At 49.0% G+C, this 26519-nt stretch overlaps 2 protein-coding genes across 9 annotated transcripts in view; one reads left to right on the top strand and one right to left on the bottom strand.

Annotated features, from left to right (window-relative positions):
* ALG1 (ALG1 chitobiosyldiphosphodolichol beta-mannosyltransferase) overlaps nucleotides 1-26519 on the top strand; it is a 51213-nt gene that overhangs the window by 7312 nt on the left and 17382 nt on the right. The window lies entirely within an intron of this gene.
* C20H16orf89 (chromosome 20 C16orf89 homolog) lies at nucleotides 3081-25497 on the bottom strand. 8 transcript variants are annotated; one of them, XR_013411531.1, is made up of 9 exons: nucleotides 25279-25497; nucleotides 20695-20844; nucleotides 18418-18568; nucleotides 16635-16752; nucleotides 14228-14363; nucleotides 13461-13565; nucleotides 11441-11564; nucleotides 5790-5876; nucleotides 3081-3432 (listed from the first exon to the last, which is right to left on the bottom strand). XR_013411531.1 is itself a non-coding variant. In XM_015125568.3 (8 exons), the coding sequence occupies exons 1-8, from the start codon at nucleotides 25484-25486 to the stop codon at nucleotides 3302-3304; spliced, it is 1086 nt and encodes a 361-aa protein (XP_014981054.3). In that variant the 5' UTR covers nucleotides 25487-25497; the 3' UTR covers nucleotides 3081-3301. The 8 variants fall into 8 exon arrangements, 7 of the variants coding, with proteins under 7 accessions (XP_014981054.3, XP_077841685.1, XP_077841683.1 ...); XM_015125568.3 differs by lacking the exon at nucleotides 11441-11564; XM_077985559.1 differs by lacking the exon at nucleotides 11441-11564 and having other exon boundaries at nucleotides 3081-3480; nucleotides 5769-5876.

The raw sequence follows: 26519 nt of genomic DNA on the forward strand, positions 1-26519 counted from the left end.
TTGAGACAAGTTCTCGCACTGTCAGCCAGGCTAGGATGCAATGGCATGATCATAGCTCACTGCAGCCTCAACCTCCCAAGACTCAAGTGATCCTCCCGCCTCAGCCTCCCAAGTAGCTGGGACCACAGGCACAGGTCACCATGCCCAGCTGATTTTTGTGATTTTTTGTGGAGATGGAATTTTGTCATGTTGCCCAGGCTGGTCTCCAAATCCTGAGCTCAAGCAATCCACCCACCTTGGTCTCCCGAAATACTGGGATTCCAGGTGTGAGCCACCGTGCCCGGTCATATGAGAGGGCATTTGAGCAGAGACTGCGGCAAGGTGGAGCGTGAGTTACGTGGATGTCAGGGGAAAAGTATTTGGAAAAACAGGAGAGCCTTGCAAGGGAAGTGAGCTCCGTGTGGGCTGGGTGTATCTGTTGAGTGGATACATTCCTGGGAGCTTTTGGACTACAGTTTGGCTGTGGCTTGCTCCTGAGAAAGTCTTTTTTTTGTTTATTTGTGTTTGTTTTTTTGAGATGGAGTCTTCCTCTGTCACCCAGGCTGGAGTGCAGTGGCGTGATCTTGGCTCAGTGCAATCTCTGCCTCCAAGGTGCAAGCTATTCTCCTGCCTTAGTCTCCTGAGTAGCTGGGATTACAGACAAGAGCCACCACACCTGGCTAATTTTTGTATTTTCAGTAGAAATGGGGTTTCACCATGTTAGCTAGGCTGGTCTTGAACTCCTGGCCTCAAGTGATCCGCCTGCCTTGAGAAAGTTCTTTTTAATTTTTGATTTCACATCAGTCCTTTAAATAGAGGACCAGGCTGTGACCGGGTCATCAGGACAGGTTATCTGCTTTCCCACGGGTGTGCCTGGGCTGCAGGAACCTTGTTGCTGAGACTGGAAACGGCTTGTTGAGGCAGGTGCTGCATTCGTTTCTGGGGCTGCTGTAGCGAGGTACCATCGACTGGGAGGCTTAAACCACAGAAATTTATGGTCTCACAGTTCAGGAGTGCCGGGATTATAGGCGTGAGCCAAGGATTCCCTTTCCTTGAAAGTGACTGATAACGCTCCGCTTTCCGCTACAGCCATTTCACCCTCTGCCTGATTTGGTAACTGAAGCCTTCTGAAATGAACCAGTGTCAGGCCCCCGTGAGGACTCCATCCCCAATTCAGGAAGCACAGAGGTGGAGCATAATTCCCCCGATTTGTTTACGTGCAGCCGACTTCTCTCAAGGTTGTGTGCCTGTTTCGGAAAACTTTTGTTTGCGAGACAATGTGAAAGAAATCCTTAAAGTTCACGGAGTGCCAGGTGGATATGACATTCTGGTCCTTGGTTCCCCCAAGAAAAACAGCAATCTCCAGAAAGCAAGTCAGCAGAATCCAGGGATGTTCCTCGAGGCCTGACAACTTAAGAGCGATCATGGGAAGGCATTCAGAGGACCGCAGCAGAGGATCAGGTCAAGGGAGCCTATCTCCTAAAGGAAAGATCGAGAGGAACCATGCCCCCCCACTACCACCTGGGCTGCTCAGCTGGGCACAGAAGCAGCCAGGGATATTTTAATTCAGATGCTCACATATGATTCAGTTGCCACATGAGGATGATTCGCGGCAATTTTCCACCTTGAGGTAAAGCAGGACAATGCGAGTAAAGAGGTTTGCAGCCCCAGGACCGGGTTTTCAGCTGGTTTTTCTACCCCAGAGTGTAAGGCATGCAGGCTGTGCCATCAGCACCACAGACGGCCCCAGAACCCGTAATAACGTTCCAGAAGGTTTTATTGCTAAATTAGTGTCAGAGCTCCAGGGAACACATTCAGATATAGTCACACTGAGTCAGAGCTCGAGGGAAGAGCTGTAAGCTGGGAACGAGAGAACCGATGACAAGGCAGCGGCCTCTTCTGGCAGCTTCCGGAGGAGCCCCCGGTTAATGTGACATCATCCCTTGAGGCAGCAGGTAACTTACTATGTTATGAGCACTGTTCCCAGTATTCTACAAACACAATACTCACAGCAGTGGAGGTGACATTGAGGTAGGGGCTGGGTTCTGTTTTTTGTTTTTTTTTTTGACTCCCACTCTGTCGCCCAGGCTGGAGTGCAGTGGCGCAATCATAGCTCACTGCAGCCTTGAACTCCTGGGCTCAAGTGATCCTCCCTCCTCAGCCTCCCGAGTACCTGGGACTACGGGTGTTCGCTGTTGTACCCGGTGAGGGTTTGTGGGGAGCTGTCTCGTTATGTTGCCCAGGCTGGTCTCGAGCTTCTGGATCCAGGTGATCCTCCCACCTCAGCCTCCCAAAGTGCTGGGATTATAGGGGCGAGCCACTGTGCCCCACCAAGGTGGAGGTTATTATTATCCCAGTTTTACTGATGAGAAAACTGAGTCCCAGAGAAGTTGGTGACTTTGCTCAAGGACACACACAGCTGGGACTTGAATTCAGGCAGCGTGGCCACAGAACCCCACCATCAACCGCTACGCTATACTGTGTTTTGTAAAATGACATGATGGTCACGTGAGGCAGTGTGTAATGATATGGCAGAGTTTTGTGCTCAGGATGTGAAAATGAGTATGTGCTGCCTTTCATGGTCATCTCTTGAGTTCTGGCTCATGACCTGAACTCTTCTTTTCCAAGACCCTTCCTTCTCCCACTAGGAAGGATACCATATTTGATACCTGAACAAATAGCCTTTAAGATACCAGTTTATGGGTCTTTTTAGAATTTGTGGCTGGGTGCAGTGGCTCATGCCTGTAATCCCTCACTTTGGGAGGACAAGGCAAGAGGATCGCTTGAGGCTGGGAGTTCGAGACCAGCCAGGTCTATATAGTGAGACCCCATCTCTAGGAAAAATTTAAAAATTAGCTTGGCATGGTGGCACACATCTGTTGTCCCAGCTACTCAGGAGGCGAGATGGGAAGATGGCTTGAGCCCAGGAGTTCAAGGCTGCAGTGAGCCTGGGTGACAGAGCGAGATCTCGTCTATTAATTAAAAACAAAATAAAGAAAGAAAAAAAAAGAATTTGTGTTGACTGGGACTGGAAAGTTGAAACAGACCAAGAGGTTGTCCAAGGTTGTCCTCAAGGCTGAGAAACAAGACTCAACCCTGGGTCAGTTGCAGTCAAACTTTATTCATCCATTCACACCTGAGTCCCTCCCGGCCCCCACCTACCCTGGTCTTGCGTACTCAGGGCTTCCCAGATGGGGCGTCAGGGTGGCTTTGCTTCCAGATGCCTGCTCCCCGGGATGTGAGCCATGCCCTCCAGGATCTAAGGGAGGAGGACTGAAGGAGTCTGTTCGTCCTCCAGGCAGCAGGCGTGGAAACATCCGTCTCAGTGGCTGCTTGGTGGGGGCGGTGTGGATGGGTGTGGCTCTCTGTTTGCTGGGGGGTATTCTGCCAGGATGTATAGGAAGCCACCCAGGGCTGCCACCGCTGTGGCTGTGTTGTGGGAGGAGCAGCCATCTGCGGGAAGAGAGCCCCTGTGAGCGCTGGGTGGCAAGAACATTGGCCCTTTAATCAACACAGTCCCATTGAAAGTGCGTTTCAGCCAGGCGCGGTGGCTCACGCCTGTAATCCCGCACTTTGGGAGCCTGAGGTGGGCGGATCACTTGAGATCAGGAGTTCGAGACCAGCATGAGCAACATGATGAAACCCTGTCTGTACTAAAAAAATACAAAAATTAGCCAGGTATGGTGGCAGGCACCTATAGTCTCAGCTACTTCAGAGAATGAGGCAAGAGAATGACTTGAACCCAGGAGGCAGAGGTTGCAGTGAGCCGAGATCGTGCCACTGCACTCCAGCCTGGGCCACAGAGCAAGACTCTGTCTCAAAAAAAAAAAAAAAAGTGCTTTGCAGATACCGTTTCAGGCAACTTGCAAGACACTGAGTGGGTGCTTCAGTGCTCCCTTAGGCCCCTTTTGCTGGGCCGGGTGCCCTTCTCTGGGAGGTATGTCCCTCCTAAATAACTTACCAATACAGGGATACAAAAGCCTGGCCACCTTGTCCCAGGGGGATGACTCTGTGGTGCAATTTATGCTCCAAGGCATTCCCCTCCCATTCCTGAGGGGGGATCTGACCTGAGACCGCATCCTGTCCAGCTCCTGCCTGGCTTAGCCTGCTTCCCTGACTTACATACCTCAATAAACCACATGCACCAGAATCCTGTCCCAGGTCCTGTGTAAGACCTTCTGAGATAGGGAAACTGAGGCTCGGGTAGCCAAGCTGAGCCCCCGGCCCTGGTGACTCCACAGCTCATTTTCTGACCCCAACCGCCTTCCTGTTAGTTGCCTCTGGTCTGCCTGGTCCCATGTGACCTCATGGTTCATGGAGTCAGAGTCTCAGGCCTGCGCACTTGCCTGAGATAATAACCCTTAGATGTAGTTAGTTCTTTGAGCTCAAAGTGGGCTGCACGCCTCTAGTCTCACAATCTATCCGCTTGTGGGAGGGAGTCAGGAATTCTTTCTTCTCTACCAGAAACTTTGGGAAGGGGACGGGACCCCAGCCAGGTCCCTTGAAGGGAGAGAGAATGCAGATTTCAAGGTGCTGAATGATTAACCCTGGCAGTTCATGCCTCCTGGTGGTCTACTGTATGCCACATACAATAGGGAGGGCTTTGCACGATGATCAGTCATTAGCCCCCAACAGTTGGGTGCCCATTTTACGGATGAGGAAAATGAGGCTCAGAGAGGTTGTGTGACTTTCACAGCAAGTAAGAGGCAGAAGCGGGACTCGAACCCACACAACCTGACCTCAAACCCTGTGCTCCTAGTCTCTACACCAGCTGCCTCCTGCTCCGTGGGCTTGTGTCATAAGTGCAAGAATGAGCACACCCCTGCCGGGCAGTTTTGTAGGCTGCTGGTCAACCTGGAGGTGCCTCAGGGAGGGCCTTGGGCTCTGGAATTTCTGCGTCTTCCACTCCAGTCCCTAGGACAGTTCTTGTGTTGGGCTGTCTGACTCTGGGAACAGGCAGTTGACCAGGTAGTATACAGCAGGCCCCTACCACCCCAGCCATAGGCAGCCCCAGCCCCTCTGTGTCAGGAAGGCCTAGCTAGGGTAGAGGCCTCTGGAAGTCTCCTGAGAACTTTTCTCCCTTCTGCCTGAGCTTTGGTGGCAGCTGCGAAACTGACTCACTGGATTTCTGCTTTCACTCCTCTGTCCTGTCCACCTGTAGGCGGATGATGAGGCCACAGTGGGGTTGATGGAGAGACGTTTAGTTACTGGAATCATATACCCACGTATGTTGGACATCTACTCTGTGAGGTGGTTATTCCATATCCCTTCCTGCTTTTGCCCGCAGTTATTTAAGTTTTACTTTATTTTATTTTATTATTATTATTTTTGAGACAGAGTCTCACTCAATCACCCAGGCTGGCGTGCAGTGGCACAATCTCAGCTCACTGCAACCTCCGTCTCCTGGGTTCAAGCGATTCTCCTGTCTCAGCCTCCCAAGTAGCTGGGACTACAGGCATGCGCCACCACGCCTGGCTAATTTTTGCATTTTTGGTAGAGATGGGATTTCACCATGTTGGCCCAGCTGGTCTTGAACTTCTGACCTCAGGTGATCCACCCGCCTTGGCCTCCCACAGTGCTGAGATTACAGGTGTGAGCCATCGCACTCGGCCTGTCTCCCCACTTTCTAAGAGGAGACCATCAGTGACCCCCAGCCTCCCTTCCACCTCCCAAACATGAAGGGCCTCTGATTAGTGCCCCTTTGGTGATGCCAAGTGCTTTTCTTCCATAGCAGAGAATAAACACAGGCCTCTGTTTTGCTAGGATATCTCAGTTTCATGTCAAGAAACTCCCTTGGGTATTTTCATTACCTGAAAATTGTTTTTCTCGCCTCTTCACTCTCCTCAAAAAATGCTGTTGATATTGGATAGCTTTAGATAATTCTTCATCTTCAGCATCTGGGAGAAGAGCAAAAGTTGAACTTCTCAAGGGAGATTTTTATTTTTTATGTTTTTATTTCTTTTTACTTCTTTTCTTTTATTTTAGAGATAGGGTCTCATTCTATTGGCCAGGCTGGGTGCAGTGGCACAGTCATAGCTCACCGCAGCCTCAAACTCCTGAGCTCACACAATCCTTCCTGCCTCAGCCTACCAAGTAGCTGGGACTACAGGCATGAACTACCATGTCCAGCTATTAAAATTTTTTTTGTTGTTTTGGTAGAGATGGGATCTCGCTATGTTGCCCAGGCTGGCCTTGAACTCCTGGGCTCAAGTGAGCTTCCGGCCTTGGCCTCCCAAAGTACTGGATTATATGTGTGAGCCACTGCAACTGGTCTCAAGGTGAATTTTTAAATGTTACTCACTAAACCTCCTGCCCCAATAACATTTCAAGGAAATTAGGTCTTCTCTTGAAACTTGAGGCTATTCCAGAAGTTTCCATCTGCACCTGTCTGCAGATCCTTTTGCATGGCCTAAACTTGTCATCTACTGATGGTTTCCCAAACTGTGGTTCCCCAAACACCCACCATCGGAACCACTGGACGTGCTTGTTAAAAATGTAAGTCCCTCCAAGACAAGCAAAAACTGAGGGAATTCATCACCACTAGACTGGCCTTACAAGAAGTGCTCAAGGGAATCCTACATCTGAAAAGAAAAAGACAGTAATCACTATCATGAAAACATGAAAAGGTATAAAAGTTACTGGTAGAGGAGAAACAGGAGAAAGAGAAAAGAAGGAAAACGATCACTAGAGAAAAGCACCAAGTAGCAGTGATAACAATAAGAAAGGAAGAAAAAAATCAAAGGATATAGAAGATAACCAGAAAACAATGAATGAAATGATAGGAGTAATTCCTCACAAGCCAATAATAACCTTGAATGCAAATTGATTCAATCCCCCACTTAAAAGATATATAGACTGGCTGAATAAATGAAAAAAACATGATCCAACTATATGCTGCCTACAAGAAACTCACTTCACTGGCAAAGACACATATGGAATGAAAGTAAAAGGGTGAGAAAAGATCTTGCGCATAAATGGAAACCAGAAGGGAGAAGGAGTAGTTATACTTAGATAAAACAGACTTTAAGTCAAAAACTGTAAAAAGAGACAAAGAAGGTCATTATATAATGTTAAAAGAATTAATTTAGCAAGAGGACATAACAATTCTAAAAATATATGTATTAAACACACTGGAGAATCCTAAAGCAAATGTTATTAGATATAAAGGGAGAGATAGACTCCAATACAATAACAGCTGCGGACATCAACACCTTGCCGTCAGCATTGGACAGATCATCTAGGCAGAAACTCAACAAAAAAACACTGAACTTAAACTGCACTTGAGACCAAATGAATCTAACAGACATTTACAGAACATTTTATCTAACTGCTGCAGAATATATATTCTCATCAGCACATGGAACAGTCTCCAAAATAGACCATATGTTAGGCCAAAAAACAAGTCTCAGCAAATTTAAAAGAATTTGAATCATAGCAAGTATCTTCCTGACCACAATGGAATAAAAGTAGAAAGCAATAACAAGAGGAATTTTCAAAATTGTACAAATACAGGGAAATTAAACAACATGTTCCTGAATGACCAATGAACAAATGAAGAAATTAAGGAGAACATTTAAAAATTTCTTAACACAAGTGAAAATAGAAACACAATATGCCAAAACCTATGGGATATATAGCAAAAGCAGTATTAAGAGGGAAATTTACTTCAATAAATGCCTACATCAAAAAAGCAGAAAGATTTCGAGTAATGAACTAATGATACATCTCAAGGAACTAGAAAATCAAGACCAAATCAAGCCCCAAGCTAGTAGAAGGAAATAAATTGTAAAGATCAGAGCAGAAATAAATAAGAGACTAAAGAAACAATACAAAAGATCAATGAAACAAAAAGTTGGTTTTTAAAAAAGATCAACAAATAGATAAATTATTAACTAGACTAAGAAAAAAAGACTCAACTAAATAAAATCAGAAAGAAAAAGGAAATATTACAACTGATAACACTGAAATACAAAGGATCATTAGAGACTATTACAAACAACAAATTAGAAAACCTAGTGGAGTGTGCCAGGCATAGTGACTCATGCTTGTAATCCCAGCACTTTGGGAGGCTGAGGTGGGCATATCACTTGAGGTCAGGAGTTCGAGACCAGCCTGGTCAATATGGTGAAACCCTGTCTCTACTAAAAATACAAAAATTAGCCAGGTGTGGTAGTGGGAGCCTGTAATCCCAGCTACTCGGAGGCTGAGGCAGGAGAATCACTTGAACCTGGGAGGCGGAAGTTGCAGTGAGCTGACATTGCGCCACTGCACTTCAGCCTGGGCAACAGAACGAGACTCTGTCTCCAAACAAAAGAAAACCTAGTGGAAATTGATAAATTCCTGGACACATACAACATACCAAGATTGAACCAAGAAGAAATAGAAAACCTGAACAGACCAATTATGAGTAATGAGATTGAATGTGTAATAAAAAGTCTCCCCAAAACAAAAAGCCCAGGACCCGACAGTTTCACTGATGAATTTTACCAAATATTTGAAGAACAAATACCAATTCTTTTCAGTCTCTTCCAGAAAATTGAAGGGGAGGAAATTTTTCCAAACTCATTCTACAAGTTCAGCATTACCCAATACGAAAACCAGACAAGGACACAACAACAACAAAACTATAGGCCAATTTCCCTGATGAACCTAGATGCAAAAATCCTTAACAAAATACTAGCAAACCAAACCCAGCAATACATTAAAAATCATTCATGGCTTTCCTACTTTGACCACTTCCAGTAAGTAATTGAATGTTTTGCATTACAAAAAAAAAGTCATTCATCATGAACAAGGAGACTTTATTGCAGGGATGCAAGGATTGTTCAACGTATGTAAATCAATAAATATGACACATTACACCAATAGAATGAAAAACAAAAATCATATCATCATCTTAATAGATGCAGGAAAATGCATGTGATGAAATTTAACATCCCTTCATGATAAATCTCTCAATATGTTAGGTATAGAAGGAATGTACCTCAATATAATAAAGGTCATATATGATAAACCCACAGCCAACATTACACTGAATGAGGAAAAGATGAAAGCTTTTCCTCTAAGAAGTGGAACAACACAAGAGTGCCTACTTTCACCATTTTTATTCAACATAGTACTAGAAATCCTAGCCAGAGCAATTAAGCAAGAGAAACAAAAAAGGGCATCCAAATGAAAAAGGAGGAAGTCAGATTATCCCTGTTTGCAGATGACATGATCTGATAGACAGGAAACCCTAAAAGCTCCACCAAAAAAACTCTTAGAACTGAATGAATTCAATGAATTCAACAAAGTTGCAGAATACAGAACAATCATACAAAAAAACAGTAGCATTTCTATACCCCTGCAATGAACTAGCAGAGAAAGAAATCAAGAATGTAATCGTATTTATAAGAGCTAAAAACAAAATACCCGGCTGGGCGCGGTGGCTCAAGCCTGTAATCCCAGCACTTTGGGAGGCCGAGGCGGGCGGATCACAAGGTCAGGAGATCGAGACCACAGTGAAACCCCGTCTCTACTAAAAATACAAAAAATTAGCCGGGCGCGGTGGCGGGCGCCTGTAGTCCTAGCTACTCAGGAGGCTGAGGCAGGAGAATGGCGTGAACCCAGGAGGCGGAGCTTGCAGTGAGCCGAGATCGCGCCACTGCACTCCAGCCTGGGCAACAGCGTGAGACTCCGTCTCAAAAAAATAAATAAATAAATAAATAAATAAATAAATAAATAAATAAAAACAAAATACCCAGGAATAAATTTAACCAAGGAGGTGAAAGATCTCTACAAGGAAAACTGTAAAAGACACTAATAAATCAAAGAGAACACACAAAAAATGAAAAGACATCCCATGTTTATGGATTGGAAGACAATATTGTGAAAATATCCATACTACCAAAGTGCTACAGATTGAATCAAAATACCAATGACATTCTTCACAGAAATAGAAAAAAAAATCCTAAAATTTATATAGAGCCACAAAAGACCGCAAATAGCCAAAGCAATCCTAAGGAAAAAGAACAAAGCTGGAGGAATCATATTACTGGACTTCAAAATATGCTTCAAGGCTACAGTAAACAAAACAAGGTCAGGTGCAGTGGCTCACTCCTATAATCCCAGGACTTTGGGGGGTCGAGGTGAGCAGATCACTTGAGACCAAGAGCTCAAGACCAGCTTGGCCAACATGGAGAAACCCTGTCTCTACTGAAAATACAAATATTAGCTGGGCATGGCGGTGGTGGGTACCTGTAATCCCAGCTACTTGGGAGGCTGAGGCAGGAGAAGCACTTGAACCCGGGAGGTGGAGGTTGCAGTGAGCCAAGATTGTCCTACTGCACACCATCCTGGGTGACAGAATGAGACTGTCTGAAAAAAAAAAAAAAAAGAAAAAGGAAAAGAAAAAGGCAAATAAGCTGCATAGACGTCTCAAAAAAAGGCATACAAATGGCCAACAGGTCTATGAAAAATGCTCAGCATCCCTAATCATCAGGGAAATGCAAATCAAACCACAATGAGATAGCATCTCACACTACTATCAAAAAGACAAAAAAATGGCCAAGTGCAGTGCCTCACGCCTCTAATCCCAGCACTTTAGGAGGCCGTGGCTGGTGGATCACTTTGAGCTCAGAAGTTCGGGATCAGCCTGGGCAACATGGTGAAACTCCGTCTCTACAAAAAATAAAAAAATTAGCCGGGTGTTGGTGGCTCCCACTGTAGTCTCAGCTATTCAGGAGGCTGAGGCAGGAGAATCTCTTGAACCCGGGAGGCAGAGGTTGCAGTGAGCCGAGATTGCACCACTGCACTCCAGCCTGGGTGACAGAGTGAGACCGTGTCTAAAAAGAAAAAAAAAAAAAGACAACAAATAAATGCTGGCAAAGATGTAGAGAAAGGAGAACTCTTACACACTCTTGATGGGAATGTAAATTAGTACAGACATTATGGAAAGCAGTATGGAGATTTCTCAAAAAGCTAAAACTAGGACTTGGATAAATACCACTACTGGGTGTTTATCCAAAGGAAAGGAAATTGGTATGTTGAAGCGACATCTGCACTTCCATGTTTATTGCAGCACTATTCACAGTAGCCAAGATGCAGCAACCTGAGTGTCTCTCAGCTGATGAATGGACAGAGAAAATGTGGTATACAGACCTAATGAAATACTATTTAGCCATAAAAATAACCAAATTATTTCATTCATAGCAACATCAATGAACATGGAGGACATTATATTAATTGAAGTAAGCCAGGCATGGAAAGATAAATGTTACATGTCCTTCCTCATTTGTGGAAGCTACAAAAATTGATCTCATAGAAATGGAGTGTTGAGTCAGGTCACCTATAATCCCAGTATTTTGGGAGGCTGAGGCAGGTGGATCACTTGAGGTCAGGAGATCCTGACCAGCCTGGCCAACATGGTGAAACCCTGTGTCTACTAAAAATATGAAAATTAGCTGGGCATGGTGGCACACACCTGTAGTACCAGCTACTCGGGAGGCTGAGGCAGGAGAATGGCTTGAACCTGGGAGGTGGAGGTTGCAGTGAGCCGAGATAGTGCCACTGCACTCCAGCCTGGGTGACAGAGCGAGACTCCATCTCTAAAAAAAAAAAGAAGGGGAGTGTTGAATAGTGGTTACTAGAGGTGGGGAGGGGGATGGGGAGAAGAGATAACCAGAGGTTGGTTAGACGATGCACTAGTATGGCCAGGAGGAGGAATAAGTGGTACTGTTCCATAGCGCTATAGGGTGATTGCAAATAACAACAATTTGTGGCATGGTTTTTTTTTTTTTTTTTTTTTTAAAGACAGTATCTCGCTGTGTCACCCAGGCTGAAGTGCAGTGGTGCAGTCATGGCTCACAGCACCCCTTGACCTCCTGGGGCTCAAGTGATTCACCCACCTCAGTCTCCCAAGTAGCCAGGAGCATAGGCGTGCGCCACCACGCCTGGCTAATTTTTTTGATATTTTTAGTACACATGGGGTTTTGCCATGTTGGCCAGGCTGGTTTCTAATTCCTGAGCTCAAGCCATCCACCTGCCTTGGCGTCCCAAAGTGCTGGGATTATAAGGCATGAGCCTATTGCGTTATTTTCAAATAGCTAGAAGAGCGAATTTGGAATGTTCCCAACACAAAGAAATGACAGATGTTTGAGGTGATGCATCTGCTCATTACATATTGTATACATGCATGGAAATATCACACTGTACCCTATAAATATGTACATTATTACGTGTCTATGGAGAATAATAGTAAAGCCAAAAATGCAAGTTCCATAGCCCCATCCTCAACCTGCTGAAGCTTTAGGTCTGGGGGCCTAAGAATCTTCATTGTATAAACTCTGTTTTAAAAACACACCATCTTATTTCAAAAGCGTTTGCTTCTTGGAGCATCCCGAGCTTCTAATGAGGACACTAGCATTTCCTGGGAGCTGCCCTGTGCCTGGCACAGGCTATGCGGCTTCAAATGTGTCACAGCGACTCTCCTTGCAGCTCAGGAAGGTCGGGATTACTATGTTCATTTATTTACAGACAGGGAAATTGAGGCTCAGAGGGGTGAAGCAGCTTATTCCAAAGGGACCAGCTGTTCAGTGTCACCCAGCTAGGAAGTGGCTGAGTCCTCTGCGTCTCCACCCTCTGCTCTGTCACCTCCTCCCATGTAGTTGTTTCTGACCACCCACCTGGAGAGCCTTCCCTGGAGTTTTCTTCCTCACCCTGTCGTCTCCTTTATAGCTCTTACCAGAACGTGCAATTCTTTCACTTCTTGGTTTGTTCAGGTGATTTATGTTTCTTTTCCTCGGGGCTCTGGTTTTTCCTAGAGCCTAGATGGTGTCTGGCACATTAGTAGGTGCTCAGTATGTACTTGCTGAATGAATGGTGATGTGGTGTGGCTGTGTCCCCACCCAAATCTCATCTTGAATTGTAGCTCCCATAATTCCCAGGTGCTGTGGGAGGGACCTGGTGGGAGGTAACTGAATCATGGGAGCCGTTTCCCCCATACTGTTCTCATGGTGGTGAGTAAGTCTCACAAGAGCTGATGGTTTTATAAGGGATTTCCCTTTGTGCTTGCTTCTCATTCTCTCTTGTCTGCTGCTATGTGAGACGTGCCTTTTGCCTTCCACTATGATTGTGAGGCCTCCCCAACCATGTGCAACTATGAGTCCATTAAACCTCTTTTTCTTTATAAATCACCCAGTCTTGGGTTTGTCTTTATCTTCAGCCTAAAAACAGTACAATACAAATGGGCTTGTTAATGCAGCTGCAGGGGCTAACACCTTCCAATAAGGCGGGCTCCTGTCTTGCCACATTTTGGCTTCCAAAGCTCTGAGCCTGTTTCTACTTGTGTGCACACATGTCTGTGTGTGTGTGCACCTGCAGGTTACAAATCCCTCACCAACCTTAACACCAATGCATTGTTTCCACACCTGGCCTAGAAACCCAGCGCCGCCCCCCACCCCCCCACTGTCCCCGCTCTTAGCCAGGGCAGCAGCGCAGCTCACCGGGCTCCCCGAAGCATCCTTCCCGCTGTTTCTGCCAGCTGAGGATGGCCTCCAGCCACCGGAGCTTGTAGAAGTCGGAGAAGCCGCCCATTCCACAGAACATGACTGGAAGTAAAGACGGGGGCCCTCTGCAGGCCTGCCCCCCAGGCCCACCTCCTCCCACTCCCCAGGGCTGCCACGGTACCACCTGTGTTCATCTGCCTGGGTTAGGCAGCACTAGGGGGTGGGCGTTCAATGCAGGGGCTGGAAGGAGGCAGCTCCAGCCTTTGCCTGAGCAACTAGGGGCTCCCACACTTGTGTCCCACCTCCCACTGAGGGCCTTGGTCAGGGCTGCTCCAAAGTCAGGGTCAGTGGAGGGGTTTGGACACCCCAGCCAGCGAGAAGCCGCCCAAGCGCTCCCTGTCTCACCCATCCATATGACTTTGCAGGTCTATCTGCCAGTGACCTGGTCCATCTGTGTAGAGCTTAGTCACTGGGGCAGCCTTTGGGGCCAGGAAGCTGTCACACAGTGGCAGGTGAAATACAGGATGCCCAGTTACATTTGGGTTTTCGATAAACAATGAATATAATTTTTGAGTATAAGTATAACCCATGGAATATTTGGGATAAACTTATACTAAAAATGGATTCATTGCTTATCTGAAGTTCAAATTTAACTGAGCACTCTGTTTACTTGCTTAATCTGGCAACTCTGTGTGTGTGTGTGTGTTTGTGTTGGTCGGGGGACACCCTGCTCCTTTGTCCCTGGGGCAGAATGCTGGCCATACTGTTTTCCATGAAGATGTCCCGGGTAGGGTAGGCATATCCAATGGCCTCAGCTCTGCGGTTCAGGTCCATCATGTTGGCGCAGAAGAGGTTGATATAGTCCTGGCTCTGTTGGAACGGTCCCTGTGTGCATCCCCTCTGGGGAGACAAACACCCAAAGACGAAGGAGTCAGTGGTACGGATGACAGACACATGCCCTGCTATGGGAAAGTCTTGCAGTTCTGAGACAGTCTTGCAAGGGGCTGTGTTTAGGGCAGGTCTTTTTCTCCTTTTTGCAGGATTTCTTCCCCATGCACACCCCCAGCCTGCTGGGGCTCCTTCATCAGAGAGAGCTGGGTTCGAGATCCAGCTCTGCCAATTAGGAGCTGTGTGATCTTGGTTTGCTAAAGTAACCTTTCTGAGCCTCAAGAGTTTTTATCGGGAAAGGGTGAGGCCGCTAGAAACTGCACCAGAGGGGCTCTCATGTGGGTGGATGACACAGCTGGGAAGTGCCCAGTGTGAGGCCTGAGCCACTAGGAGGTGCTGTATGATTGCGGGGAGGCAATGCAATCTACAACCAGCCTGACCCCGCAGGCAGCTTCAGTGCTACTCAAAGTGTGGGCCGAGAACCGGGCTGGTCACTGCCTACGCTGGGAGAAAAGGACAGGAGTTGACAGCAGACTTTAGACACTTCCGCAGCAGTGTTCAGAGTGACTTTCCACCTGTTGAATCTGATGATCAAAATCATTCCCTTGTAATACGGTTTTTATTGTATTTATTAAAATATTGGTCTGTCACAGCTTGCAGAGAAATAATCAGTTTTAAACTCTGTTGGAAAAAAAAAAACAGCGTCCCCTCAGCTAAGAATTTCTGGACAAAGATGATGAACCCCACTTTTCTGTATGAAGAAATTTATATGGCCAGGCGCGGTAGCTCACGCCTATAATCCCAGCATGTTGGGAGGCTGAGGCGGGTGGATCACGAGGTCAGGATTTCAAGACCAGCCTGGCCAAGATGGTGAAATTTCTTCTCTACTAAAAATACAAAAATTAGCTGGGCATGGTGGCATGTGCCTGTAATCCCAGCTACTTGGAAGGCTGAGGCAGATAATTGCTTAAATTCAGGAGGCAGAGGTTGCAGTGAGCCAAGATCACACCACTGCACTCCAGCCTGGACAACAGAGTGAGACTCTGTCTCAAAAAAAAAAGAAAAAAGAAAAAAATATATAGTGGCATATATATATATATATATATATATATATATATATATAGTGGTGTGTGTATATATAAAGAAAAAAAATATATATTGTGGCATATATATTTTTATATATGTATGCCACATATATATATGCTACTATATATATGTGCCACTATATATATAGTTCTTTATTTTATATTTTTAATATGTGTATATAAAGTGCCATATGTATATATAGTGGCATATATACACGTGTGTGTGTGTGTGTGTGTGTGTGTATATATATATATATATATATGAGAATAATGTAGTGGCATGATCTCAGCTCACTACAGCCTCTGCCTCCCTGGTTCGAGTGATACTCCTGCCTTAGCCTCCTGAGTAGCTGGGATTACAGGTGCACGCCACCATGCCCAACTAATTTTTATATTTTTAGTAGAGACGGGATTTCACCTTGTTGGTCAGGCTGGTCTCGAACTCCTGATCTCAAGTGATCCACCCACCTTGGCCTCCCCAAGTACGGGGATTACAGGCGTGAGCCACGGTGCCTAGCCTCATTCATTTGTTTTTGTTTACAGAGTTCTTTCTGATGATTCTCTTTTATTCTCTCTGTCTTTCTCTTATTGTGTTTTTCTGATGCCCTGCAGTCCAGTTCAGCAGGCAAAGCTGTCTGTTTCACCGGCTCAGCAGAATCCCAAATGCCAGATCCCAAATTGGCTCAGTTACACAGCAGAAGTATGGTAGGGGCCCTACTTCTCCCTCCTGAAGTCCCAAGTACAAATCCAAAACTCTGCTTATTTTCCTGGTATGTAGCAGACAAAATTACATTGCCACAAACCCCTTTTCATTTCTTTCTTTCTTTTTTCTTTTTCTTTTTCTTTTTTTTTTTTGAGACAGTCTCACTCCGTTGTCCAGGCTGGAGTGCAATGGCGTGATCTCGCTCACTGCAGCCTCTACCTCCCGGGTTCCAGCGATTCTCCTGCCTCAGCCTCCCCTTGTAGCTGAGATTACAGGTGTGCACCACCACGCCCAGCTAACTAATTTTTGTGTTTTTAATATAGAAGGGGTTTCACCATGTTGGCCCAGTTGGTCTTGAACTCCTGGCCTCAAGTGATCTGCCCGCCTTGGCCTCCTAAAGTGCTGGGATTACAGGTGTGAGCCACCACGTTCGGCCGCCCCTTTTCCTTTTTCCTTCCCCTTCCGCTGGCACGGCGGGGCTCCCTGGGTACTCACCATTCTGGCCCAGAGGAAGAAGAGCATTTGGTGGGACAGGCAGTAGCCCGAGCAGCCAGGCTTGGTCATGAGGCTCCTGCAGAGGTCCGAGAGGCCGCAGGGCTCGCTGCTGTCTGTCCTGGGGGAAAGTGGTTCCAAGCTGTTAAGGATGGAGCACTGACCCTGCCCTGCGTCTTCCCAGGTTGCGATCCAGCCTCCCAGTTGTAGTTCTTGGAACTCCCAGTAGATTCCAGACACCCAGCTGGGCGTGGGGGTTGCCAGAGAAAATATAGCAGTTCTGCATCTCGATTTGCTAAATCTGGCTGCCCTAGCACAGGAAAGATGATGCTAGAGCTATCCCGGGGTTGAGGAAGCCACCAAGGCTGAAACTTCCTCTTGCTCCCTGGGACAAATCACATCTTTTCCAGCCCTAAATGGTGGGTCCTTGAATCCAGACCACTTGGAATCTGGGCCCAACATGCTTATTCCTCCTGCACCAGCCGGGTGCGGCGGCTTACACCTGTAATCCCAGCACTTTGGGAGGCTGAGGCAGGCAGGTCACCTGAGGTCAGGAGTTCGAGACCAGCCTGGCCAACATGGTGAAACCCTGTCTCTACTAAAAACACAAAAATTAGCTGGACATGGTGACACACACCTGTAATCCCAGCTACTTGGGAGGCTGAGGTAGAATCACTTGAGAATCACTTGAATCTGGGAGGCAGAGGTTGCGGTGAGCTGAGATTGCATCACTGCACTCCAGGCTGGGAGACAGAGTGAGACTCCATCTCAAAATAAATAAATAAATGAAAAGAAAAAATACACATACAACTACAAAAATTAGCCGGGCGTGGTGGCATACGTCTGTAATCCCACCTGCTCAGGAGGCTGAGGCACGAGAATCGCTTGAACCTGAGAGGCAGAGGTTGCAGTGAGCCGAGAAAGAACACACCATTGCACTCCAGCCTGGATGACAGAGTGAGACTCTGTCTCAAAAAAAAATTAAATAAAATTTTTTAAGAAAGCAAGGGTCCTTGACTGGGGCCCAACCCCTCGGTGAGCTCAGCTATGTCCTGGCCCAAGCACTGCTCTGAAGGATGCTGAGAGGATGCGGCCTGGGCACCTGCTGCCCACTTTGCCCATGGGCTCCTGCGCCCAGGGCTGCCCTAGGGTCTTGCTCCAAGCCCACCAAGTACCAGGATAAAATGAGGAGCCCCACTAGGCTCAGTCCTGCCTTCCCGGACCTGCATCCTCACTGGGGATGGGGACAGGCCCATAATACAAATGTAAATTGCATCTGTGGCTATAAGACCTCTCACGGGAGGTCTGCTATGTGCTGGGGTCGGAGGTAGGATGGGGTTTGGAGGTAGGATGCTGGCACCAACCCTGGGGGATGGACAGACTTCCTGAGGCCCAAGGGGTGGGGTGGGTGGGGTGGGTGGGGTGGGGGAGCAAAGTCTTTGAAGTGGGAGGGAGCCTGGGAGAGTCTGAAAAGAGGCCTCTAGGGGCCTGGGGACTTGGAAGGGTGGAGAGGAATTGGGAATTTGTCCTGGGACCTGGAGGTGGTGTGTTTAGCTGTGGCTGCTGGAAGACCCGCTGTGGCATGGGAGGCCAGCGGGCAGCTGGAGCAAGGGGCACCCTGCGAGAGTGGGAGAGGGCAGAGCCCGGCAGCTTTGGGGAGCTGCACCTGGGTCTGCACAAACCCCTGGCTTCAGCCCTGGGGGCTTGGAGAAGGAGGAGCGGGACAGGGCCAGCTGAGAACAAGTGCGTTTGGGTTTCCAGCAAATAGGGCAAGTGCAGGGCCCACCCGGTTCCCAGCAGCTGCACCAGGCATGCGTCGCTGCTCTCCTCTGAGAATGAGTCCTGGGGCTTGAACGTGGGGTAGACCAAGGAGGCGTTGGTGTGGATCCAGGCATGTGGGAGCTTCCAAAACCCGGGCTGGAGGGTCAGCTGGAACTCTGCCAGAGAGGACAGATAGGTGGGGCAGGCTGTGGGGGTGATCCACGAGCAGTGGGCCACCCTGGTGTCCCCACCCCCTCCGGCAGCTCTGCCCACTGGCAGGTGCAGCTCAGGGCTCTAAGCCCTGTCTCCTGGCTCCAGATTGGGTTTGAAACACTCAAGAAAGCTCCTTTCGCTTATAAAACCATTTTTTCCCCCAATCAATAGGAAGTGTTGGGACGGGATTTGACTAAACCCACTGCATCCCATGGAAGACCCAGATAAATAAAAGGGTTCGTTTCCCAGGTGCGGGGCTCACACCTGTCATCCCAGCACTTGGGGAGGCTAAGGAAGGAAGATCGCCCGAGGCCCAAAGTTCCAGACCTGCCTAGGTGACATAGCAAGACTCTGTCTCCACAAAAATGAAAAAAGTAGCCAGGTGTGGTGGTGTGCACCTGTAGTCCCAGCTGAGGCAAGAAGATGCTGGAGAATGCAGTGAGCTATGATTGGCTTTTTTTTTTTTTTTTTTTTTTTTTTAGTGATAGGGCTCACGCCTATAATTCCAGCACTTTGGGAGGCCGAGGCGGGCAAATCACTTGAGGTCAGGAGTTCAAGACCAACCTGGCTAACACAGTGAAATCCTGTCTCTACGAAAAATATAAAAAATTAGCCGGGCGTGGTGGCGGGTGCCACCAGCTAATTTTTGGGGAGCTGCACCTGGGTCTGCACAAACTCCTGGCTTCAGCCCTGGGGGCTTGGAGAAGGAGCTACTCGGGAGGCTGAGGCAGGAGAATGGTGTGAACCCGGGAGGCGGAGCTTGCAGTGAGCTGAGATTGCGCCACTGCACTCCAGCCTGGGCAACAGACCAAGACTCCGTCTCAAAAAAAAAAAAAGAAAAAGAATTAGCTGGGCGTGGTGGCGGGTGCCTGTAGTCCCAGCTACTTGGGAGGCTAAGGCAGGAGAATCACTTGAACCCAGGAGGCAGAGGTTGCAGTGAGCCGAGACTGCACCACTGCACTCCAGCCTGGGCAACAGGGTGAGACTGTCTCAAAACAACAACAACAACAACAACAACAAGTGGGGAGGTGGGATTAGCAGGGAGGTGATATTAGTAGACCCCTTTGGTTTGGTGAGAAAGTGGAGCTCTTAACTAAACAGGTGCCCGGTCATAGGCATCTTTAAGGCGACATAGGCGGGGACAGTGTTAGGGACCAGGCCTGGGAGAGGGTGGGGCCCTCAACACTGGAAAGGTCAGCCCGTGTTAGGGACCAGGCCTGGGAGAGGGTGGGGCCCTCAACACTGGAAAGGTCGGCCCGTGTTAGGGACCAGGCCTGGGAGAGGGTGGGGACCTCAACACTGGAAAGGTCGGCCCGTGTTAGGGACCAGGACTGGGAGAGGGTGGAGACCTCAACACTATAAAGGTCGGCCTGGGCTATGGTCCCTGCAGCTGGACTGCCGTGTGAGCGTGAAGATGGCCTGGCTACCTCCCCGCTGACCCCCACACATCTGATGGGAGCGGGGAGCAGGGGAGACAGGCTTGGAGCAGCATGACGGGCTGGTTATTTGTGCCCCACCCTTGCCATCCAGGAACAACTCAGCCAGACTTATTAGATGGGAGCTTTTGCAGGGTCACTCTGAGCTAGTGAGGAAAGAGAGACTCTCAGTGGTCATAAGGCGTGAGAGAGATAAACCCCACCATTTTGAAAAATAGAGTGTGGACAACTTCAGGAATTTTTACTGACATTTAATGAAGTGGATTAATATAATTTGGTGATATGGGACACTACTGTTTGCTGTGCAAAGGGTCACATCGCCTTTTGGACACTCTCCCCTCTGGGACAGCCCAGCCCCTCCGCTCTGGTCCAGGACCAGGACCTCCAGCTTGCGCATGCACTGAATGCATGAGAGTAGACACCCTGCCTACTCCGCACCCCTCTGTGTCGGGGGGAGAGCCCATCAGAGTCTGAAGTCAAGGATGACCGCATGTCCCCAGGGCTTGTCTGTGGCTTGTTCAGCAGACAGGTCGAAGTTGGTTACAGACTGTCCCAGCCCAGCCTAGCCCCAGGACAGCCCACACTGGGTTATTTCAGTCAATATCCCCAGAGGCGCTATTCCTGAGGGAATGGGACACCCCACGTGTGCTCACCTCTTAGGTACTTGGGGTCACTCAGCTTGAGGTAGAGGAGGGATCTCTGGATGGCAGCCTCCAACTTCTCCCCCAGCGTCCCCACGCGCAGGCTCAGCGGCTGCAGCAGGGGCTCCTGAGCCCACTTCTCCTGGACGCTTTTTAGCTGCTCTGGAAGAGATCGGAGTTAATTCACTCTACTATTTGGAATTGGGACTTTTTTGTTTTGTTTTGTTTTTTTGCCTTGAAACAGGGAAAAAAAAAATTTCCCCAAAGTCTAATGCTTCCTGGGAGCCTCTCTGGCTTCTCCAGCACTCAGAGGGGAAGGATTTACTGAGCTGACTGGAAATGAGGCCAGGATGAGGGTGATTTGGGCAATGGGAATGGGTGTCACAGTGGTAGAAGGTGGTGGCTGAGAGCTTGGTTTCTGGAGGCGGACCTGGGTTCAAATCCTTGATACTTGAGGTTCAAATCCTCAAATCCTTGACTCAGACACTTTCTTGTTGGATGGCCAGAGAAAGGTTGCAGGGTAGAGAACCACTGTGTACAGTTGAGCAGGTTGTACACTGCACAAGGGCAACACACATTCGGATCATGGGTTTGTATACGTAGTAAGACAATTTCCCAGCAGATGGCTGTCAAGTGACTTCAGGAAGGAAGGGCCTTTTTCTACTTCCCACAGAGGTACCCTGTGGGCTAGCAGTAGCTTCGTTGGGGTGGGAGAGAATGGTGAAGATCCAGAGATGGCCAGAAACTAGGGAGACATGAGGGAGAGCATCTGAGTGAGAGTACCCACACAGGGCTGAGAGGGCGAGGGATGAAGTAGGGCAGCTGCCGTCAGGTAGGAACCTTGTTAGGGAGGATGGGCTAGGTTAAGAAGGATGCTGAGGACGTCCTTCAGGGCAACTGGCTCTGTCACGCCCCTCTGCTCAGTCCCCTTCATGGGCACACCCGCAGGGAAGAAGTACAGACTTGGGAGTGCTAACAGGGAGAGGCTCCCGTGTGTCAGAGTGTCTCCTCCTGTGATTGCACCGGGTCTACAAAGTCCAACAGGACAGGGGTCCTGAACCCCCAGTTCAGTACTGGTCTATGGCCTGTTAGGAACGGGGCCGCACAGCAGGAGGTGAGTGGTGGGTGAGCGAGCGAAGCTTCATCTGTAATTGACAGCCGCTCCCCATCATTCGCTCTCGTTACCGCCTGAACTCTGCCTCCTGTCAGATCAGTGGCTGCGTTAGATTCTCACAGGAGTGCGAACCCTGTTGTACGAACTGCACATACGAGGGATCTAGGTTGCACACATTAGATGATGAGGATCTAATGCCCGATGATCTGTCACTGTCTCCCATCACCCCCAGATGGGATTATCTAGTTGCAGGAAAACAGTCTCAGGGTTTCCACTGATTCTACATTATGGTGAGTTGTATAATTATGTATTATAACATAATAACAATAAACAGAAAGTGGGCCGGGCACGGTGGCTCATGCCTGTAATCCCAGCACTTTGGGAGGCCGAGGCAGGTGGATCACTTGAGGCCAGGAGTTCAAGACCAGCCTGGCCAACATGGTAAAACCTCATCTCTACCAAAAATACAAAAATTAGCCGGGCATGGTGGCGGGCGCCTGTAGTCCCAACTAGTTGGGAGGCTGAGGCAGGAGAATCACTTGAACCCGGACGTGGAGGTTGCAGTGAGTCGAGGTGGTGCCACTGCACTACAGCCTGGGCAACAGAGCGAGACTCTGTCTCAAAATAATAATAATATTAAATACAAAATAAAGTGCACAATAAATGTAATGCACATGAGTCATCCTGAAACCTTCCCCTCCACCTCAGTTCATGGAAAAATTGCCTTCCGCAAAACCAGTCCCTGGTGTCAAAAAGGTTGAGGACCGCTGCAATGGGACGTAGACCCTGCCCACTGGGAGCTCATTGTTTAGAGAGATACAGATGAAGAAGCCGTTGCTGCTAGTCAAGGATGCTCAGCGCTTTGATAAATGGAAACAGTAATGGCTGACAAGTACTGCCCCACTGGTAAGATGACATAGACACACAATCTCACGAGATACATGTGCATGATTGTGTGCTACTGCCATCCACCAGCTCAGCTGAAGGATGAGGAAACCAAAACTCCACGAGAGCAGGTAACTCAGTGCCATGCAGCCAGTTGGGGGAGATCCAGGATTTGAACTCGGGCAGTCCGGTTCTGAAGTTCTGTTCTAGGCACTGGCACTGCCTTTGCTCCCTTCTGGGCACAGTTCACGGTTGTGGTTGTATTAAGCACTGAATTCCTGGGGAATCTCTTATGGAGCAAGATTATTGCGAGGGGAAGGGGCAGTGGATGTGTGATGTGGCGTGGGTGGAGAAGCCGGGCCCGCTGCGGCTGCCAAGGAGCGGGGAATCTGGTCTGAGGCTGTTAGGTGGGGCCGCTTTCCCAGTGAATGCTACCCAGTCATGAGTAAGAGAACCCCCTCCCTTCACTGGTAAAAGAGGATAATAATAATGGGTGTAACCTCAGGGAAGACGGGGAGAGGGCATTGAAGTACTCCATGCAGTGCACCTGGGTTGTGCCCACGTTGAGCAGATACTTAGGGAACTGCAGCTTTTGCTATCACACGCGCCCCAGGAAGCACCCACCCCCGTGGGAGCCACCTGCGTGCTTGTGTGTGATGTGCGTGTGTGTGTGCGTGCATGAGTGCTTGTGTGTGATGTGTGCTTGTGTGTGTGTGATGTGCGTGTGTGTGCCTGCGTGCTAGTGTGTGATGTGCGTGTGTGTGCGTGCATGCGTGTTTGTGTGTGATGTGTGCTTGTGTGTGTTGCGTGTGTGCGCGTGCATGTGTGCTTGTGTGTGATGTGCGTGTGCGTGCATGCGTGCTTGTGTGTGTGATGTGCGTGTGCGTGTGCATGTGTGCTTGTGTGCGTGATGTGTGCTTTGTGTGTGATGTGCGTGTGTGTGTGCGTGCATGCGTGCTTGTGTGTGATGTGCGTGTGTGTGCGTGCATGCGTGCTTGTGTGTGTGTGTGCTTGCGTGTGTGTGATGTGCTTGTGTGTGCATGCATGCGTGCTTGTGTGTGTGTGTCATGTGCGTGTATGTGCGTGCATGCATGGTTGTGTGTGTGATGTGTGCTTGTGTGATGTGCATGTGTGTGCGCGTGCATGTGTGCTTGTGTGTGTGATGTGTGCTTGTGTGTGATGTGCGTGTGTTTGCGTGCATGCGTGCTTGTGTGTGATGTGCGTGTGTGTGTGCATGCGTGCTTGTGTGTGATGTGTGTGTGCATGCATGCGTGCTTGTGTGTGTGTGGTGTGCGTGTGTGCATGCATGCATGCTTGTGTGTGTGATGTGTGCTTGTGTGTGTGCTTGTGTGTGTGCGCATGCGTGCTTGCATGTGATATGCATGTGTGTGTGTGATGTGCATGTTTGTGTGCGTGCATGCATGCTTCTGTGTGATGTGCGTGTGTGTGCGTGCATGCGTGCTTGTGTGTGATGTGTGCTTGTGTGTGTGATGTGTGCGTGCGTCCATGCATGCTTGTGTGTGTGTGATGTGTGTGTGATGTGAGTGTGTGTGCGTGCATGCGTGCTTGTGTGTGGTGTGCGTGTGTGTGCGTGCATGCGTGCTTGTGTGTGATGTGTGCTTGTGTGTGTGCATGCGTGTTTGCGTGTGTGATGTGCATGTGTGTGTGCGTGCATGCGTGCTTGTGTGTGTGATGTGCGTGTGTGTGTGCGTGCATGCATGTTTGTGTGCATGCATGCATGCATGCTTGTGTGTGTGATGTGCATGTTCGTGTGCATGCATGCATGCTTGTGTCTGTGATGTGTGTGTGCGTGCATGCATGCTTGTGTGATGTGCATGTGTGTGTGTGCATGCATGCTTGCGTGTGTGTGCGTGCGTGCATGCCTGTGTGTGTGCACGCATGCATGCGTGCTTGTGTGTGTGATGTGCATGTTTGTGTGTGTGCATGCATGCTTGTGTGTGTATAATGTGCGTGTGTGTGCGTGCATGCGTGCTTGTGTGTGTGTGATGTGCGTGTGTGTGTGCGTGCATGCATGCATGTTTGTGTGTCTGTGCATGATGGGTGTGTGTGTGTTTGCCTTGGCCTGTCTCCAGCCCCCTTCTTGGGGATCTTATAGCTCTTAAAGCTAAACAAACACTTGACTGTTCTTGCAGAAACTTCAGGAGACTCTGGCTGGAAGTGGAGGAAGCAGGGTTGGAACCGGATCTTGAGGGTCCTGAGTTTTGTCCACAGCCAGCTCCCTCAAGGGGAGGGGCCCTCCCACAAATATCTGTTCGCGGAGCTCTCTCCCTGCTCCCCTTGTTCGTGGTGAGTCAGGAGGGGCTGTCAAATGGATCATTTCATTCTGAGAAAAAGATAATTCCCAAATCCCTTCCCATGTTGCCTTTAAATCTTTCCTACTTCTAAAAAATTGGTAACACTTAGCTGGGCCACAGCCCCCAGGAAGAGCCATCCCCTGGTCTCCTCTCTCCTTATAGCCGAGGCAGGCTATTCTGGGGCCAGGAGGCTGCCAGGTCCCAGGCGTACAGAGCAGGGCAGAGGACAAAGCTGAGAACTAGCTTCCCAGTGTCCAGCCAGGGGAACTGGGGCTCACTTACCTTCCAGCACGCGGACCCCCACCATGCCATCCAGGTTGATTTCGGGCAGCCTCTGTTCTAGGAAGACGGTGGCTCTCTCCAGCGCAGACAGGATTGGGTCCGCAATGGTGGCTTTACTTTCGGCAGTGTCCAGTCCAGGCAGCGAGTAGGACCCCAGCGGTGGCAGTGCCGTCAGTAAGAGCAGGAGCAGCAGCCCCGGGCTGGCCATGGCTGGCCTCTGCTCACAGCTGGTCACACGCTCAGCACCCCGAGCTCTGGCCCAGCCCAGGCCGCCTCTGCACGCCCTCCTCCCACCTCCTCCCCACCTCCCCCTGGCAGACCTGAAGACCAGTGGCCCGGCAAGGCTGCCAAAAAGCCTGGGGTGGCCTGGGCAAAGGACTCTGGGAAGGGTGGCTGTGGGGGGATGACTGCGAGGCAGCGGAGGTTAGACCAGTCCTGGGCGTAGAGCCTGCTGCCCGCGGGGTGCTGGGGAGAGGGGTGCCCGCCCTGTCCTTCTTGGCCCTGATTCTCTAGACCCACAGGCTACATCTTTGATCTAGCAATTGCAATTCAACCCAGAAATCCAAAAGCTCTGAAAGCAAAAAACAAATTTTTTTTTCTTTCTTTGTTTTTTGAAATAGGGTCTCATTCTCTTGCCCAGGCTGGAGTGCAGTGGTTTGATCACAGCTCACTGCAGCCTTGACCTCCTGGGCTCAATAGATCCTCTTGCCTTAGCCTCCTGAATAGCTGGGACTAGAGGCATGTGCCACCTTGGTTGGCTAATTTTTTCTTTTTTATAGAGACAGGGTCTCACTATGTTGCTCAGGATGGTCTTGAACTCGTGCGCTCAAGTGATCCACCCTCCTCGGGCTCCCAAAGTTCTGGGATTACAGGCATGAGCCACCACACCCAGCCTTTGTTTTAAATCAATTTGAAACAAACTCTTTTTTTCTTTTTTTTTTTTGAGACGGAGTCTCGCTCTGTTGCCCAGGCTGGAGTGCAGTGGCCGCATCTCAGTTCACTGCAAGCTCCATTCTCCTGCCTCAGCCTCCTGAGTAGCTGGGACTACAGGCACCCGCCACCTCGCCCGGCTAGCTTTTTGTATTTTTTAGTAGAGACGGGGTTTTACTGTGTTAGCCAGGATGGTCTCGATCTCCTGACCTCGTGATGCACCCATCTCGGCCTCCCAAAGTGCTGGGATTACAGGCTTGAGCCACTGCGCCCGGCAACAAACTCATTTGAGGGCACATCTGCCTTGAGCT

This window comes from Macaca mulatta, chromosome 20, assembly GCF_049350105.2.
Source record: "Macaca mulatta isolate MMU2019108-1 chromosome 20, T2T-MMU8v2.0, whole genome shotgun sequence".
Lineage (NCBI taxonomy): Eukaryota > Metazoa > Chordata > Mammalia > Primates > Cercopithecidae > Macaca > Macaca mulatta.